The sequence below is a fragment of the Populus nigra genome, chromosome 16 (genome assembly GCF_951802175.1).
Source record: "Populus nigra chromosome 16, ddPopNigr1.1, whole genome shotgun sequence".
Taxonomy (NCBI): domain Eukaryota; kingdom Viridiplantae; phylum Streptophyta; class Magnoliopsida; order Malpighiales; family Salicaceae; genus Populus; species Populus nigra.
In genome coordinates, this window is record NC_084867.1 from 12,306,836 (window position 1) to 12,324,651 (window position 17,816).

At 33.0% G+C, this 17,816-nt stretch overlaps 3 protein-coding genes across 8 annotated transcripts; 1 reads left to right on the forward strand and 2 right to left on the reverse strand.

Moving 5' to 3' along the window:
• Positions 1-2,670: 2,670 nt before the first annotated feature.
• Positions 2,671-5,024, reverse strand: LOC133676325 (peptide methionine sulfoxide reductase A1-like). The gene is made up of 2 exons (XM_062097987.1): positions 4,393-5,024; positions 2,671-3,175 (listed from the first exon to the last, which is right to left on the reverse strand). The coding sequence occupies exons 1-2, from the start codon at positions 4,933-4,935 to the stop codon at positions 2,924-2,926; spliced, it is 795 nt and encodes a 264-aa protein (XP_061953971.1). The 5' UTR covers positions 4,936-5,024; the 3' UTR covers positions 2,671-2,923.
• An 889-nt stretch (positions 5,025-5,913) lies between these two features.
• On the reverse strand, positions 5,914-9,043 carry LOC133675081 (arginine biosynthesis bifunctional protein ArgJ, chloroplastic-like). Of its 5 annotated transcripts, none has more exons than XR_009835339.1 (4): positions 8,501-9,043; positions 8,039-8,162; positions 6,871-7,342; positions 5,914-6,335 (listed from the first exon to the last, which is right to left on the reverse strand). XR_009835339.1 is itself a non-coding variant. In XM_062096359.1 (4 exons), the coding sequence occupies exons 2-4, from the start codon at positions 8,564-8,566 to the stop codon at positions 7,708-7,710; spliced, it is 312 nt and encodes a 103-aa protein (XP_061952343.1). In that variant the 5' UTR covers positions 8,567-8,638; positions 8,724-9,042; the 3' UTR covers positions 7,647-7,707. The 5 variants fall into 5 exon arrangements, 3 of the variants coding, with proteins under 3 accessions (XP_061952343.1, XP_061952341.1, XP_061952342.1); XR_009835340.1 differs by having other exon boundaries at positions 8,473-9,043; XM_062096359.1 differs by lacking the exons at positions 5,914-6,335; positions 6,871-7,342 and adding an exon at positions 7,647-7,829 and having other exon boundaries at positions 8,501-8,638; positions 8,724-9,042.
• Positions 9,044-10,722: 1,679 nt separating this feature from the next.
• Positions 10,723-16,836, forward strand: LOC133676309 (CBBY-like protein). Of its 2 annotated transcripts, XM_062097965.1 has the most exons (11): positions 10,723-11,093; positions 11,222-11,271; positions 11,410-11,473; positions 11,634-11,682; positions 11,773-11,841; positions 12,133-12,194; positions 12,910-12,990; positions 14,066-14,220; positions 14,323-14,407; positions 15,378-15,521; positions 16,573-16,836. In XM_062097965.1, exons 1-11 carry the CDS (start codon positions 10,813-10,815, stop codon positions 16,673-16,675), a joined length of 1,143 nt encoding a protein of 380 aa, XP_061953949.1. In that variant the 5' UTR covers positions 10,723-10,812; the 3' UTR covers positions 16,676-16,836. The 2 variants fall into 2 exon arrangements, with proteins under 2 accessions (XP_061953949.1, XP_061953950.1); XM_062097966.1 differs by lacking the exon at positions 16,573-16,836 and having other exon boundaries at positions 15,378-15,525.
• The last annotated feature ends 980 nt before the right edge of the window (positions 16,837-17,816 follow it).

A 17,816-nucleotide genomic window follows, 5' to 3' on the forward strand; every position in this document is an offset into this window, starting at 1 on the left:
GTATTTATAAAATGAGGGTAAAAATGATAAATATGATAATTAATTTTAATCCCCTATCCTCTTGTCCTATGCCTGAACAATATCACATGAAAATTGAGGCTTGGATATAGTCATGCATTGAGAATTCGATTTGGGATTATATATATAAAACAGAAACCATAGCTCTATTAAAAATGGTAATGGTCCCATCAAACAACTAGATGATCTGATCTAGAATATCCATATACCAATTCATACCCTAATTAATTATTATTTATTTAATTTTTTTCAATTTCTTTCAACTAGAAGGTTAACTTAATTAATCGAGTGCCTTACTTGCGTCGCATAAAGAGGGCAATCATTTTAGAATTCCAGCTAGCCTTCTTAACTAGCTAGCTAGTAGAATGTACCTACATTACTACAACATTCTTGTACTTGTGATTTCTTGTCTTCTGTATTTCTTTTATACCTCTTTCTAGGCTAGGTGCCTGGTTTTCTTACTGACAGCTTGTTCCTTCTAACAATGAAAAACAAATATATAATCATTAATTCAAAACAGCTGTTTTCTTCCTTTTGTTTTCTTGGAAATCTTGATCATACAAGGGTTTTTGTTCTCCTTGTGGCCTGACTAACATGAAGTAACCAGAGAAGAAAAGAAATAAAATCCTTCGATCTGCTGTGCTTGATGCTTTTTGCAGTTGTTGTTAGCATAATTGGGGTCACAGGAGAAGCCTCAAATCAACTCAAAATAGATTGCAATATCCTCAGTTTCATCCCCGTGAGACTACTTATCAACTTATTTTTAATTTTTATATATAGACTCGATTAATTAGATTTATTGTTCAAGACCTTAATTAACAATAAACCCCATTTAATCAGATGATTAAGATGTCGAAATGATCTTATAATTATGCTATCTATTCAAGTTAAATAATCCAGTTATAATTTCCTAATGTCTTACTCGGTATTTATATATAATTAAGGCAGGAAAAGGCAAAAAGAAATCATGTGTTTCTGCCATCCACCAGGCTTGGAGTATAATCATGCTTGTTTATAAAACTTAGTGGTTTAGGTTAGGACTAAATTGGTTAACCACCAAACTATCATTTATAGCAGTTCTTGCTTCCTTGCACTCCAAGCTAACCATTCTCACCTTTTCCTTTTCTTTTTCTTTCGAGTACGTATAGTCAATTACATTTGCATAACATTGCACGTAAAATTATTAACATTAGTATATTAATTAGTAATTAATTAAATACCACACAGATTAACTAAGAAAAAGTCGATCTACCTCCCACTTTCAAAGCTCCTTAACATGCTCGCCATGCCCTGCCTTATCTGCGCCGGCATGATTCTCTAAAACAACATCACTTAAAATTATTTTTGCTTCACTTTTAACTATCAAAATTTTGCTTGAACGAAGCATGGTATTCCTGTAGCCTTGGAGGGTCACGTTAGTAGATTTCAAACATGATATTTTACTAGTTAAAACGGCTGTTTATTCCCTTTCAATTGTTTTAATTGTTGAGCATTTAACATGACCTGAACATGGAGGAGGATTTTTTTTTTTATTTTTTTATCGTTGTATCTTGATCACTCGTGCTACCCACGTTGGTGAGGTATGTGATGCACGTTCTACTGTATTCAAGGGATTTTGATAATGTTATTATTTTGTGCAACAAAAATATTTAAGTGCTAATTAAAATAAATCAGCATAACATAATATTTTTAAGAGATTGTTAACTCTTAGTTTTCTCCAATATTTCAATATTTTGTCTTTTAAGTATTTACAAAATAATATGAACTCAATTTTATTTTTTTTCTAAAAAAAAAGGACGACCTCAAAATTATCAAATCAATCTCTCCACCACCATTTTAATAAATAAGAGCCTATTTTTGGAATTTTCAACATTCGTCAATCACATAATTTGTATTATGGAATAACTATATTTATGAAATCAAGAAACATTTCATATATGTCAGGTATTTTTTTTATTTTCATCATAATAAATCTCATTAATCAGGGCAAAAGCCCTACATTTATAAAAGCTCATCTAGGCCAAATACAAGCACAACAAAATTACAAGCCCAGATGAAGCAGGCCGAAATCAGAAAACGAGGCCCTTTAACTGTGCACGGAAGCATCAGCAAGGATACTTCCTTTGGAAATTCTTGGTTAGAAAAAACAAATAATAGAAAATTGTTAGGCTTGATGGCGTTATATATATATATATATATATATATATATATATAACGCCATCAAGCCTAACAATTTTCGTCCTCTCCAAGGAAAAAACCCTAGCTATTGTCCGTGATGTTCTCCTAATATCATTGGTAAACAACCTTTCATCTTTCTATCTTCTTCCATTGTTCTATGAATTTGACTGTTTCTTACTTGTTTTCTCTATCAATACCCTAGTTTTATCCTCCAGTTTGGTGAGTTTTTATCTTTTTAGAACAAAGATTTGATAATTATACCTATTAATTTAAGAAATATTGATAATCTGATACTAGCAAAGGGGGAAATGAGATGCATTTGAATACGGCTTATTTCTTGATTTTTTATTTCTAAGGAAAGAAAAGAAAGTTTACTCGTAAGCAAAACTTGGTACTAGTAAACAATCCTGATGCTAAACTGCAAAATTTTATGATCAGCCTAGCGAGTATACCTATTCAACTAGAAGAGCAAAATAAACTACAGAAAAACTTTATTTCTTATATACCAACCATTCTGCCCAAACTACCTTTACACAAACAGTAGAGCACGCGGCCATCAAACACGTTTAGGTATCTAGATATCTGTATCCTGGAAGCCTAGCACACATGGCATTCACAACATAGCCTAGCACACAAAAGCTTAGGTTTATCAATATAAACAGGTAAAGTCTCAGGACAAGAATAATTAACCTAGGACGATGTTTGCCTCTAAATGATGGTTAAGGACTTAGCCATAGCATTTGATTGGATCATTGCATCCTTTCTCAGCAGATTGCATAAATCCAAATCGGCCACCCTTCGCAAGATACTGCTGGTGGTATTCTTCTGCTCTGTAGAATTTTTTGGCAGGTAAAATCTCAGTGACTATCTTCCTGTTCAAGAGCTTCTGCTGCCGTTCCAAGGACTCCTTCGCTGCTTTCTCCTGCTCAGGGGTGTAATAGTATATTCCAGACCTGTACTGTGTTCCCACATCATTCCCCTGCCCATCAAGGACCAGCAAGATATTAGAATATGCAATATGAATAGACCATAAAAAGAGTGCATTGAAATCAGACTTGTATCACAATAAAATCCCTTGAGACAACGCAGATTAATATTATGTCATAGTAACATTGGGATAAATAAAGTGACATCAGCTATTGATGGCGTGATATAATAAGCTAACAATGAAACAGGAAGACATGTGTTGACCACAGGCATGCCGGGACTACCGCCTAGAATATACATGTCCGAAATGGATCATCTATTCCAATGAAAACAAGTGATAATACTCATTAATCCTACTATGACAGAGAATGGACTGGATGAACAATGGACTCGCACAGCACCATTAAAGTGCAACCTGATAATGCATATCCTCATTGGGTTGCCCTTAACGCAAATCAAGCACCATGGCTGACTCACACAACCAACGAGGTACACTCAAAAGTCCAATGCGTGACTATTAGGGGTCACTGGATGTTGAAGTTTTCAACATGCACAGAACTCTCTAGAAATTCATCTATAATTTCGATGGCTCCCCTTCCAAAACGATACAAAGTAGATACTACACCAGACTGTCCAAAATCAAAGTGGATTTGACAACTAATTTTCTTCATTGTGGACACCAAGTTAGCAGGTCTTTCCATTTCATTCTTCAGCTACATCATATTACATTTAGTTAGATTCTAAAAAACCTATGTGTGTTTCCTAATAACCCATACCCGGGCACCTATACATTCCAGGCAAACGAATTAACACATGGTATAGAACGTTATTGACTTCTTTAGAAACTAACGAAAAATAGAAATAATTAGTAACATGCCAACAATAAGGAGGGAAATGCCAAGCAATTAGGCCCAAAATCACCTCAACTCAAAAAAGATAGAACTTGAACTAAAAAAAAACAACTATCTAAACAAATGCTAAGCAGTCAATCAAACAAAAAGTGAATTATCCACTGAAGAGCTCACCTAAAACCCAAAAAAGTCAACCACCAAAACCTCCAAAATATCAACCAACTTTAAGAACTTAAAACATGTAGCACTACAAATTAAGCAAGAATCCAAGAAAAATAACAAAACCCAATTACAAACCAACCCCGCACAATCCAATCAAAACCCAGTTCACATCATCACCAAGCCTCAAACTTTCACACACAAAAAATCAAATTTTGACAACCCGTTAAAAAAAAAAAGCCGATTCAAGCAAACCCACCTGGCGATTCAAGGTAGTAGGGTCATGTCTAGCCCACAAAACATCAATCAAAGTGTCAAAGCTACACTCTTTAGGGTCATACTGAACCCTAACAACTTCATTATGATTAGTAGTACCGGTACAAACATCCTCATAAGTTGGATTATGCAATAAGCCCTGAGTATAACCCACTTCAGTTTTAGCAACACCAGGGACTCTTTGAAATGCTAATTCAACACCCCAAAAACAACCAGCTCCAAACTGAGCAAATTGCTGACCAGGAGCTGGTAAGTCATCATCGGGACCTTGTGGGATTGTTGGGTCCATTGTTGATGGGTCAGGTGACCTGGGACCAAAGCCTAGTTTGTTAAGGATGTTCATTGATGGCTTGTAATAAGAGATGGGTTTTGAGGTTCGAGGGAAATTGAAGGGTTTAGAGAGAAAAAGTAGCGATTTTGATGAGAGAGAACGGAAAGGTTTTGAGAGGACGAGGAGAGGGGTGGTGGTGCTGCTGCTGGTGGTGGAGGAGGTAGAGGAGAAGTGGGTAGCAAGATTTCGGAGCATTTTTTAGATTTGGGTGCGTGACGTGCACTGGTTGAGGTGGAGGAGAAGTGATGTTGCAAGTGGTTAACAAATGGAGAGGTTTTTTTTTTTTTTTTGTAGTTTTTTCTCTCAAATTTAATTTCGATGATATTTTTTATATATAATTTTTAGAAGAATTTATTGTGTTTATTTAACAGCTCACAAATCTAACTAACCATTTTACACTCAAAATTGCCTCAGCTTTATTATTTTACACATAGTTTTAAAATCTGGTTAGGTTTAAGGTTTGGATTTAAGATTTTGATCATGTTAACAAATTGTTCAGATTAATTTTTTTAAAAAATCAAAATAATATTATTTTAATAAAAAAATTAAAATTAACAGGTTTATAACTAGATAGTTGAATCGAGTTTTAAAATTATAATTTTACAAGTAATTAAATTTTTTTAGACACAGTTACCAAGAAAGATCTTAAAATTTGAATTAAGCTGTAATTATTATATCATTAGTCATGAAAGCTGATTTATTACTTTTTAAAAGTATTTTGTATTTAAAAATATATTAAAATATTTTTTAATTTTTAATATAAATACATTGAAATTATTAAAAATATTAAAAATTATCAATTTAATATTTTTTAAAGTAAAAACATTTTAAAAAAATATCTACAAACAGATATAGAATGTTTATGATTACTTCTGCTTTGTAAATTGTTTTTTATTTATAAAAATATTAAATTAGTATTTTTTTTAATAATTTTAATGTATTTTTATAAAAAATAAATATAAAAATTATCATTTTAAATTTTTTTAATCAAAAAACACCATAAACCACATTACTAAACACACTTGGATCTTTTTATGAAAAAATGGATTTTTTTTACACAAAAGCCACGTTATTTCATTTTTTTTAAAAAAATTGAAATGAATTAGTTTTTTAAAAAAAGAAACCTAAAATGATATTATTTATTTTTAGGTTTAAAAAAATTAGGTTCCACGACTAGGAATTGAGGTAGATGCATTAATTTGTCAATATACCACAAGTGTGCTTTAGAATTAGAGTACCTTTCTAAATGCTTTATCGATAGATTTAATATTCTTCGACTAATAACCGATACGAGTTGCTTCCTCCACAGGGAGACACGACTCTCACCGACCATCATCAATATTCTTCATTTATACTTGCTAGAAAGATATCGGCCGATTCTCTGAGTTACCTGTTTCGGTTGAACACTGTTACTGGAGAAGATGGTGGACTGGAAGAATCTGGAAGAGGACATGGAAGATTTCGTGAGTCAGATTTCTAGCCATCTCATCAAGCCATCTTGTGGTTTAGATTTTGGAATGTGGATGAAAGCCTTTCACACACCATCTATTCCATGCAAGCTGACGTCGTTTTCATTCGTCTCCCCCCAGAGATCCCTGGGATCGGAAGCTAATATACAGTTAAATGCTATTTATTTTTATGTTTTAAAAAGAAAAAAAATTATTTTATTTTATTTTTTTAATTTTTATTTTAAATTAAATTTGTTTACGTTTTCTAATTGTTTTCTTGTACTCATTTCAAAAAAAATTATTTCAAGAAATTTTCAAGTAAAAAACAATTTAAAAAACAACTATTATTACAATACTAAACTAAAGATCCTCTAATTATCTTTTGAATGTACTTTTAAAAATATATTTGTTTGATTTCAACGCGAGTGATGATGTTGAAAATTATATATAATTTTCGAGTCTTAACAATTATGATACTTTTCGAGACTGGATCAGGTTAGCATGTAGGTTTTTTTTCCATATGATCCTAGATGTGTCAAAAAAAAATTTGTAAATACAATAACTCTAATGGGAATGATCAGCTTAAAAGTTAATAAGAAAAAAAATTAATCTTAATATGTAAAAAACTGATCTAAAAATATTATTAGAGCTAAAACAATGAGAAAGGATAAAATGTCCATACCTCAAAATCCATTGATGACTGATCACCTAAGAAATTTTTTCATAGAAGAAAAGAGGACGAGGATGGCTAAGATTCTGGTCGGTTTGATGATATCGTACTAATTATATTCTTGAGACTCGGAGGAAATAATTTCCACCCAAGACGGCAAAGCATCATATGCAAGGAGGATAATATCCGATTCATATGCCTGGTTCCTTTCCTTTTTCCTGTGAATTACGTTCACATGACATGCTGAGGTGGTCGCAGAGATTGCTGATTCGGTGAAGATATTGCATTTTGATTAACCACAAAAACAAATCCAAAAACGACAACATTATCGGTCTTCGATCAAGTATAAACTCATTCAGTTAAACTCATTCATCTTTGAAGCTGCATGGTTCATAGCACATAAACTGGAGTATCACAGCAAGCTGAGAAAGCAACGACTTCTTGACAGTGGAATCAATCATCCATACCCTGTTTATTCTTTGACCTATGACACCAGTGGATTCAATCAATACTTCTTCTGGTTTCAATTTAAGCAATCGAGGATAAAAGGCGCAAATGAGAAGTGAATAAGAATCCAGTTAGAACATGAACTTGGTGAAGTTGAGATGTTCAACCCTAAGCTCTGGTACTGATGGAGAAAGAATTAACATTCAAATCATGTCTACTGGGCATGAAGGTCATTATTTCAAAAAAAGGAAAGAAGCAACAGTTGATTGTGGCTGAATGTTTTTTTTTTTTTTTTTTTTTTTGAAGGGCAAAAAATAGCACTTGCCATCATTTCAGAACAGTTTCATGTGACATAATTCACTTACATGACCTGAGTCACTACAGGATCATCCTTCATTTGAATTACAGGTGACCGAATACAAGCAATGCAAAAATAATACTCTGGAATACCGTTTCTGAAATATCTAATGCATTTTTATAGTATAATACTGGTGCAGCAGCAACCATGTCGGTAGTGAACGCCCCTGGAGATAAAGAGTGTGAAATTTAAATTCTCAGACAAAATAATCCAATTTCTTTAATGATGCCAATAATTTGTCGATCAAAAGCAAGCAACTCAAGCGGTTTAACCTGTCTACCTGAGAGGCAAATAATCACCATAACCTCAAATCTAAAAGTCCATAACTTGTAAAACTACTCGTCATGTTATATCCACTAAAAACTGAGACCTCACCTGCAACTGTAGCATCAACATCACAACTAACAAGTGCAAGTTCAGGTTTCTCCCCTTTGGCACGCAATCCACCATACATCCCTGCCGCTTTGAACCCCTTCGCAGCAGTAACTTCCCCAGGAATCTACCACAAAAGTTGCAAACTTGGTAGCCATTTTATAGAAACCAAATAAAAGACACCCATATACCAGTATTCAATAATCTCAAAGCTCTTCTAAAATAATAACCAAAAAAAGAAAAAATTAGACAAAATCCCACATTGACTGTAGCACTATTCATCGAGGTAATTTGAACAAAAACCCATCATGATTTTTACGCACTAAAGTAACATTTGTGGGCATCTCAAGAACAAAAATAGAAAAAAACCATCAATGCTAACATCATTGAAAGACTAGAAAATACAGAATTAACAGTCAAGCAATAAAATCTTGAACCTTGAAACAAATAGTGGGCTAAGCTTACTTGTTGCCATGATCCTTCAGGTAGAAAAATAGGAGCAGCAGGTATATAATTAGAGGCCTCACTCATACTTGATAACGATGAGACAGTCACTGAAAATACTTTAAAGTTTCTCTTACTCAAACCAAACGACCTCAAAACCTGCAAATCATTAAGCTTTGAGGAGCTATGAAGTTCAGGGAATTTTAGAGAGATAAAGCGATGAGGAGGAGGAGCACAAATATACATCTTTTTGGAATTGGCGCCGAATGTAGAAGCTGAAACCGCCGGTGCCGCCGCTTATCTTGGTGGTCTTTTAGCTGTTTGATCGTTTGGTAACTGTCAAAGTAATTTTTTTAAAAAAATATATTAAAATAATTATTTATTTATTTTTTAAAATCAATACATTAAATTTAAAAAAATATTAAATTTTTTTAAAAACGTTTTACAACCGGAAAAACAATCTGGGCGTTATACACCGGAGCAGCAGCAGCAGCAGAGTGACTAGTGAGTGGCGGCTTCATTTTATTTTTTTTTTTCTTTTGAGAACTTTGAAGGGGTTTTGCTTTTTATTATTTTAAATTTAATTCTTTAATGGTGATTATTAATAACGTGGATTTAACGCTTAAATTATTTTCAGGTAAACTATATTTTTATCCTCGTAGATTCATCAATTCTCATTTGTACCCCTTTTAGTTTAACTTTTCTAAAAACTACCCCTATTGTTTCAAAAGATTCAATTTGCTCTTTATTACTCATAACTAACAAAAGATTCTACTGAATAAAAAAATAAAAAATGATTCATATTTTTATTTTATTTTTTCTTCTCAAATACCCATACATGATCTATTAGATATTCCTTTGCAATTTGTTCACCTTTAATCTAATCAAAGATAAACTATTCATGTCATAATTATAATAGAATCATTTTGCAATTTCTTCAATTTTAATTCAGTTAAAAATAAATCATTCGTATTGTCATTTATTTTCCATCTATCTACATATAATAAATCTTTTATAAAATTAAAGTTTAATTTTTATCAAATAAAACAATAGGATTTGTGGAATTTTGCGTCACATTAATTTATATAATAATTATTAATATTTTCTCTTCTGGTAAAGGTGATTCATTAAAGTTTTCATAAAAACATAAGAATTATAAACATTTTTAACTACTTTCTTAATTCTTAATATGCTTATATGAGCTCACATGTATAACTGTTTCGCTGTCTTAATCAATTTAATTTCCATCCAATTCATGTTTAAAATACTTTTCATTACAACTTATGAACTGTAATAGTGTATGTATTCAAAGCATGTTAGCTTTATTTCAAATAAATTTACTTTGTGTTTTGAAAACAAAGCAACCTTTGATTAAATATATCTTTATCTTTAAATAAAAAAACTATAATAGATAATATTTTTTAATAAATAATAGATCATTGAACACATGGATAATCAACTAGTTTTATTAATAAAATGGACAGTTCGTATAATTTATGGTTTTATTGATTATAATGAGAGCAATTTTACTTGTGTGTGTGTGTATAAAGTATGTAACAATGCATGATATATTATAAATAATTTATCATTGAGTATTTTAGAAGGATTGTTAAACATCGGAACCATAGTTTTCAGACCCGGCCTGGTTCAAGGCCTGGGTCCCGGGTTGTGACCGAGTCGTTCAGGTCAATTTTTTTTTAAAAAAATTAAAACGACGTCGTTTTAGTAAAAAAAAAAATGTCAACGGGTCGCAACCGGATTTTTGATCGAGTCTTGTCGGGTCAACCTGGTCATCTCAGGTTTTTCCTTCCCCTATTTTTTTTCAACTGGGCCTGACTCCAGCTCCGGGTTGACCAGGTCCCGGGTCAACCCGCCGGGCCGGACCGGGTTTCAAAACTATGATCGGAACATGATAACCATTTATATATTCATCAATATTTAAAACATTGTTATTTTCTGAAATTTTTGTTATATTAAGTTTAACATATTGGTATGTTTTTTAAATATAATAATATAGAATCGATTTAAGAAATAATAACATGACATTTAGAAAAAAAATGAGGTACATAACTTTTTTTTTTTTTTTAACGATTGTCAAGTTGTCTACCATCAAGGGACTATATTATTGTTTCCAAACTAGAGGGACTGATTAAGTATTTTATGAAAAATATAGTGACTAAAATAAATAAATTTTCCTTTTTATAATGCCTAGAGTATACAAGTTTCAATAAACCAGACGGTAAACAAAATCTTGGAGCAGCTTGCTAGCATAAGAAAAATAAAATAGAGAAATAAAAAGCAAAAATAGAGAAAAAAACTTTTAAGTACTGGCCATGGAAGCAGCAGCTTCATCATGTTCAATTCTTCATCCCCTTCGTTCATCAAGCAACTATCATAGCAAACACTACACTGAAACCCCACCTAGAAACAGCAGCAGCAGCAGCTGCTGCAATAATCTCTATCTGGGTCTTCCATTTTCTTCCACTTTCCTAAGAAACTACACTTTCCCAGGAAAATTTGTGCAACAAAATCTGTTCACTACATTTTGCTTAACACCTAGCTCTAGTAAACAAAACCCATCTACAGAATTTGCTGTTCTTCTTGAAGTTGACGGGTATGTATTCTCTCCATCTCTGTTTCTTTTTTTTTTTTCAATTGCTCCATTAGTTATCTTCTCTTCCTTTATTTTATTATTATTATTTATTTAATTATTCAGAAATGAATTATCTTTTCTTTTTTCAGGGTACTTATAGATGCATACAGGTTAGGAAATCGCCGGGCTTTTAATGTAGGTGCGGCTATTGATTAAATTCTCCAAGTAATTGCATGTGTATGACATAAAATGATCATGTTTTGAAGGAAATATTTGTGATTGTATATGTTTTAGAGTTTAAATTGTTGTTTTTGTTAATTTTTTCATGTGCCACCAGCATTTCAAAAGCTTGGACTTGACTGTGCTAATTGGACTCAGCCTATCTATCAAGACCTTGTAAGGTGTGTGTGTTTTTTTGTTCTTTCTTTCCAAGCGTTATACTGCTGCTCATATTTCTTATAAAATTGCTTTTTAAGTTTTGTGATTGAGTTGGTTTTAATCAAATGCATAGTTTCTTATCATTTGGGATTTGTTTAAGCTATCGTTTTCACTGCTTCTCAGAAAGAGCGATGGTGATGAGGAGAGGATGCTGGTTTTGTTTTTTAACCGGGTCAGTCCCTCTCTAATTTTGGAAAGTAATCAATAAATTATGCCTTCTATGTGATTTTTTTACATATTTTACTTTTTGGCCTCCTTGCAGATTGGCTGGCCTACTTCATTGCCCACAAGTGAGAAAGGCGCGTTCATAAAAAGTGTACTGCGAGAAAAGGTATCTTTTTGGAATAAACGGTAACATTATACCGAGGTCCATTTTTCTTGGTTGGATGAGGAACTCAGTTCATGTTGTAGTACAAATCTGGTGATCAAATAATGGTTCAAGGGTACACGTTACCAATTTGATTTTATATTATACGTGACAGTGAGGAAAGGAGAAGTGGAAGAACTGTGAATGAAATTTAATTATTCAATGCTCAAAGCTATGCAACTTTTCGTTCCTTTTTTCAAATAAAGATGCCTGGAAACCATTGCAAGTTTCTAACATTTTACAAATTGTTGGCAGAAAAATGCATTGGATGAATTTGTGGCATCTAAAAGTTCACTTTTACGTCCTGGAGTTGAAGAGTAAGTTTTCTCATCATAATTCACTGCAAGTAGTGTATTTTCTGTGCCAGTGGAATTGTCATTATGTCAGTTTCCTTTCTCCAACTCTCATGTCTAATCTTTTATCTAGGCAGAGATAAATATCTCCTTTGACACTGTTTTATGTATGTATGAGATATGTTCACTCAAGTTTGTTTATAAAATATTTGGGTGATTCTCTTCCAACGTCTGAATTTCATTATGTTTGTGACATTTGATGAATCTCTTCTTTCAGCCTTCCAGTTTTTATGAAGAAAGTCTCAATTTTATAATAGATGTTGATGTTCCCTGCATTGTCTTTGGCTATTCGCTGCTGACTGGCCTTGATTGTTCCTTTTCCTTTCTACTGTTTTGCTACACTTTTATTTCTAATGTTAAGAACTATTCCTAAATTTTGAGGGAGGTATCTCTACCCTTCCAAGTCAGGTCTGGCAGCGAATCATGAATGTCCGCTTTGATGCTTTCGTTCAAACTTTGATTTTCAACATCTAAAACATTTTTTAATCTTGGAATTGTGTGCCAAGGATCTATACCTGTCAATTCTTATAAAAAAAATATTATTGTTTCTTTTTTTCAATTCACTTTTATAAGCTGAGTTGTGTCAGTTTTTGACATCTTCTATTTGCTCTGGATATGCCTTTGAATATTTGTAAATCAACTTAATTTTAAACCCACAATTGCCAATTTTGGCTTGCAGTTTTATTGATGATGCATCTAATAAAGGAATACCTGTTGTCATCCTAACAGCTTATGGTAAAAGTGTGGAAAAGATTGCCAGGTATGGTATATTTATTACGAAAAGTATTCCAGAATGTAAGTAGGTTCTATAATTATTAATAAATATGCTGCCCGGTTGCTATACAAAGGCATGATACTGACATTGTTTCCTCTGTTTAAATACTTAAGTGTATCGTACTTTTATCAATAAACCTTTGAATTATCCATGTGAAGAAAGTCTACTGACATCATCTTAGAGCTGTCTGATATATCCACTAAATGAAGAAATTGACTCTAATTGTTAATGGTTTCAAGCATTGATGCCTATAAAATAATAGTAAAGCCATAGTTGAAAAAAAATGGCGCAAATGGTTGAGTTACCTATTTGAGTATTTCACTGCCCTTCTGATCTTTTTGTCAATGGAATAGCACCTCTCTTATAAGCAGAACTGTAGGCCTCACAGCTTAGAATGTTAAAGGTTTAGATCATGGTGTTCTATTCTATTAAGCATATGCTTGTAGTCTTTATCCTGTTTGGGTGATGGGCGAAATGTTAGAATGAGTCACAGCAAATTATCCTGTCAGGGTAGTGCCCCTTCCAAACTGTATTTTCTTTCTGTGGATGGAAAACATTCTGTCATGTGTTTCTCTTTAGCTAATTTATTATTGTTGTTGTTATTTGTGAGTTACGGTATAAGTTTTATGTAAAATTATAAATACAACATGCATGGAATGAGCTTGGGTAGGCCTCGTCCTTGTTCACCTGTCTGGGCTCATTTATTGTAAAAGCTTGAACCTAGCCTCATGATCATCTCACGTGGGACTCACACTCACCTAATCATAGGCTTCACTAACTATGTAGTTTTCTGGTTTCATCAACTTAATGGAACAAGTGGAATCCTTCATACTGAAGCCAGTGAATATCAGCTGTTTTTTTTATCAACCCACTATGATAGCTTGTTATCTGATGAATTCCTGCATACAATATATAAATTTATGTATATCCTAAAGCCTTCTGCCCTATTAGTTTCAGTTCTGCACATTTAGCTCACCCTAGCCCCAGTTTTCTTGCTCTTCTGACATAAGCTCCAAGGCTTCACACCAGGTATTTTGTTTGCTTCTCTGAATATTGTTAGATCCATCATAGACAAGCTTGGGCATGAAAGAATCTCAAAGTTAAAGATTGTCGGGAATGAGGAAGTTGAAAAGAGCTTATATGGTCAGCTTGTGCATCATAAAGGAATCTTGTCTGGTACGAATGAGGAACTAGCTAAGGAAGCAATGAAAGCAGGTAAACCCTTAACCTGGGCTGATTGTCACCTGTTCTGTAATATTTATTTTTTCACAGCAGATGATTGGATACTAAAATGGTCTACTACTGCTTTCTGCTCAGTTTCCGCCCAGAAACAAAAGATAGCAGAGGAGGTCGCATCAATGCTAAAGTTGAGTGTTTCCCTTGATTCTAGCTCGTCTGAAAGGTTAATCCAGTAACTTTCTTTTGTATTTGTTTTCCTTTTGCACTAAATTCTAGCACTACTTGGCGCGCTTTTTTTTTCATGGTATAAGGTTCAGAAACAATGAACACTATTTCTGATTAGATAATGTGCCGTAGAGTTTGTCTCTGATATTTAAAAAAAGAAAAAAGATTTTGAACAAGCTATCAAAATCACAGACTGGATTCTGAATAACAAACACATTACGTTGAGCATTACAACTATAATGCAGTAAGAATCAATGGTTCTGGTTCTAACAACTATAATGCAGTAAGAATCAATGGTTCTGGTTCTAAAATTTCTGCCTTTGGTGAAGCATGAAGATGATGTTGTGTTAGGACAACAAAAATCTAGGGTATCGTAGAGAAGAATGTGCTAGTAAATATATATATTTTTTCCTTATGTAACTACTTTTACTAAATCAATTAGATATCCAATATGTCACTTTAAAAAGAAGTTGATGCAGCCAAAGAAAAAAATAAAAGCGATGTTGGAAGTTTTATGAAGAATTATTAGTTTTGGACTTCCGTTATCATTCTGGGAATTTTTTATTTAGTTCATTTTAATTCTTTATAAACTTATTATGATTAGAACTACTTGTATTTTATTCAAGTAGCGATTTCATATCCTATTTTGAGCAGGATTCTTTAGGGTTTTCGTGTGCCTATATAAGCATACATATTCTGTGTATTTGGGAGGCTATTTGGATGACAGACAATTTGGTCTTGGAAGTTCCTGCCTAATATTTTTTTCTGAGTGAATCCTGAATTATTCTATTCGTGGTTTCTATAGAGGCTACATTATCAAAGCTGCATAAATTCAGGCATATGTATATGTGCAATGACACGCATTATTTGCAACAGCTGGCTTGTGCTTTCCGAGTCATTTGTTAAATTGTTTAACTTGTTTTCCTATAGCAATCCTAAATTGAACTAACGTATAATGAGTTATCCAGCCTACAAAAGACTGTAGCTGCATTGCGTGCAGGGGCAGAGTATGCTGGGGTGTCTGTCAACAATTGTGTCCTTATTGCTGGAAGCCAATCTGGAGTGGCTGGAGCTGAGCAAATTGGCATGCCTTGTGTTGTTCTTCGGAGCAGGTGAAGGCTTGTTTCTCAAGTTTTTCACTGTTACTTAGTGAAATTTACTAGCATATTTTCTTTATGTTATTATTATGAGTAGCATTTTTGGCAAACTTTCAAGTTTCATAGCATGGGTATGCAATGTCATCATGAATTGTTATAATGATCTGTTATAATTACATGGAGTTGGCTCGGATACCAGCTATCCTAGCCACATGTGTATGTGCCCAATTATAGATAGAAATAAACCTGAAATCCGAGTCTGCTGAAAATAATAGGAAACAATGCCTTGGGACAAAAGAAGTAGACTGTGTGAGCACCTTCATTCCTGCTGTTCACAGCATTTTATTTATGTCAAGCTCTTTCGGTTTATGTATGTACCAGAGGAAATATGATGTTATAACAAGAACAATTGATAATGCACTATAAGAACAAACGATTTTGGTTAATAAGAGAATAAAGTAAGGGATCAGTTACAACCTTGTGGTGATAATGAGTAAATTTAAAGGTGGGTAACTGAGAAAATTGAGCATTTGACTGATTTAATATTTATGACTTCAATAGTATTTCTACTCCTGGTGTTTCCCTTGAAGTTTAGTGAAAATAGAAGTGATAAAAAAAATAAAAATCAAGTTTTTGTTTGATGTTGTGTTTGTTCAACCAAGCTGAGTGTAAAATTTCAAGTGAATCAGTTCTCAACATCTCTAAACTGAAATAGTCTAAGAACAGAAATGCAAGTCCTTATTTCACAGATTGTGCATCCATATCCGTTCTTCATGTTTCCGAGTTCTGACGGTGATATATATAATTTTTTTCTTTTATCAATGCAATTGAATACTCTTGCATGTGCTGCTGAAAACATGCTGCCTTGAACAGTCATGTGTGCAAAGAGGCTTTGACTAAGCAGTTGCTTTTATATCTACATCCTGTGCTGCTGCTTTTGTCCCCAACCTATGTTGAATCATTCACTCCTTTTGTGATCACAACAATCATAACATGATTTCTCATTTTGTTTCTGAATATAATTTTATGTCAGTTCCTTTGCTAATGCTTTCAATTATGTTTGTAGCTCAACATCTAGAACTCAGTTCCCATCTGCAAAAGCTACAGTGGATGGGTTTGGAGGTCCGGACCTGACGATCTCTAAGCTACTAGACAAGCGGTGGTCCTGAGATTGATTCAAGGGCCTTTTGTTGAAAACTATATGAGGCCATGAGGTGGTCCTTTTTGTTTCCTGGTATATTGTAACAGTTACACCCATCAAATTAAGACCTACCGGAGCTGTAATTTTCCAAGATTTTTGCATAATACAGGTATATTTTGTGGTGTGTAACAGATAAACTGCACTACAGACTACTGTTCGTGTTCATGACATTGCCGAATCATGTCTTGGATGCACATCCTCATTATACGATTGAAAGAGGAAAAAACAGGAGAGTTCGTTTCCCTGTGTGAGAAATGTCTCTTGGCTTTGTGGCAGGTCTCGAGTATTGAGAGAGAGACTTTGAACTAAAAAGAGTAATAAATAGCAAGAAACGTTCTCTTCCCAAATAAAAAGGAAGGAAAAAGAATAGAACTTATGATAATGGCCTGTAAAAATTGAGTTTAATCCAAAAACTATACGATTGAAACTGCTCTCTGATCAGAAAAAAAACTAAAAAAAAGAGAGAAAATTGAAAATTTTACCCATCTCAAAATTGAGTTTAATCCATGAAAGATCTACTGGAGCTGTAATCTTCCAAGTTTTTGCCATAATATCTGTATTTTGTGATGTACAAAAAAATTAACGGTTCTGGTTTTTTTTGTTCATGACACTGTTGATCCTTGTCAAGGATGCATATTTCACGTTGTAAGATTGAAAGACATACAGGAGAGCTTGCTTCTATGTATGGTGTGGCTGTGCTAGAAAAATCGCCTGGTTTTGTTAGAGTTATCGAGTATGATAACGAGAGAAACTTCAACTTGTTGGAAAAATTTGTTTAATAACATGGCTAATGGATACATGTGAGGTCGAATGTATTTCACTCGTTTTTTTAGATAAAATTAAGGCTAATATAAGCTTTTTAACCATTAATATTAACATGATTTAAGTAAATTATTAGTAATTAAAAAATTGATCGTAAAAAAATATTTTGAATTATAAAACATTATTTTTTACCAATTGTTACCAATTAAAATGTGAATTGTTTTGTCCAATACAGCCCATAAATATTAGCACTTGAACAATATCTTTCATAAGCATTTTATGCAAACCTGAATTTTGTTTTTTTCAACTAAAAGATTTAAATTTATGACCAAAACGTTCAAGTTAGA

Excerpts from the sequence above, each read along its gene's own strand:
- LOC133676325 (XM_062097987.1), bottom strand. The coding sequence starts at position 4,935 with ATGCTCCGAAATCTTGCTACCCACTTCTCCTCTACCTCCTCCACCACC. Across the intron at positions 3,176-4,392 it reads CTACTACCTTGAATCGCCAG|GGGAATGATGTGGGAACACA; the intron begins GTGGGTTTGCTT and ends CTTGATGGGCAG.
- LOC133676309 (XM_062097965.1), top strand. The coding sequence starts at position 10,813 with ATGGAAGCAGCAGCTTCATCATGTTCAATTCTTCATCCCCTTCGTTCA. Across the intron at positions 11,842-12,132 it reads AAAGTGTACTGCGAGAAAAG|AAAAATGCATTGGATGAATT; the intron begins GTATCTTTTTGG and ends AATTGTTGGCAG. Across the intron at positions 12,195-12,909 it reads TTACGTCCTGGAGTTGAAGA|TTTTATTGATGATGCATCTA; the intron begins GTAAGTTTTCTC and ends TTTGGCTTGCAG.
- LOC133675081 (XM_062096357.1), bottom strand. The coding sequence starts at position 8,725 with ATGTATATTTGTGCTCCTCCTCCTCATCGCTTTATCTCTCTAAAATTC. Across the intron at positions 8,163-8,500 it reads CTGAAGGATCATGGCAACAA|ATTCCTGGGGAAGTTACTGC; the intron begins GTAAGCTTAGCC and ends CTTTTGTGGTAG. Across the intron at positions 7,830-8,038 it reads TGTTGATGCTACAGTTGCAG|GGGCGTTCACTACCGACATG; the intron begins GTGAGGTCTCAG and ends CTTTATCTCCAG.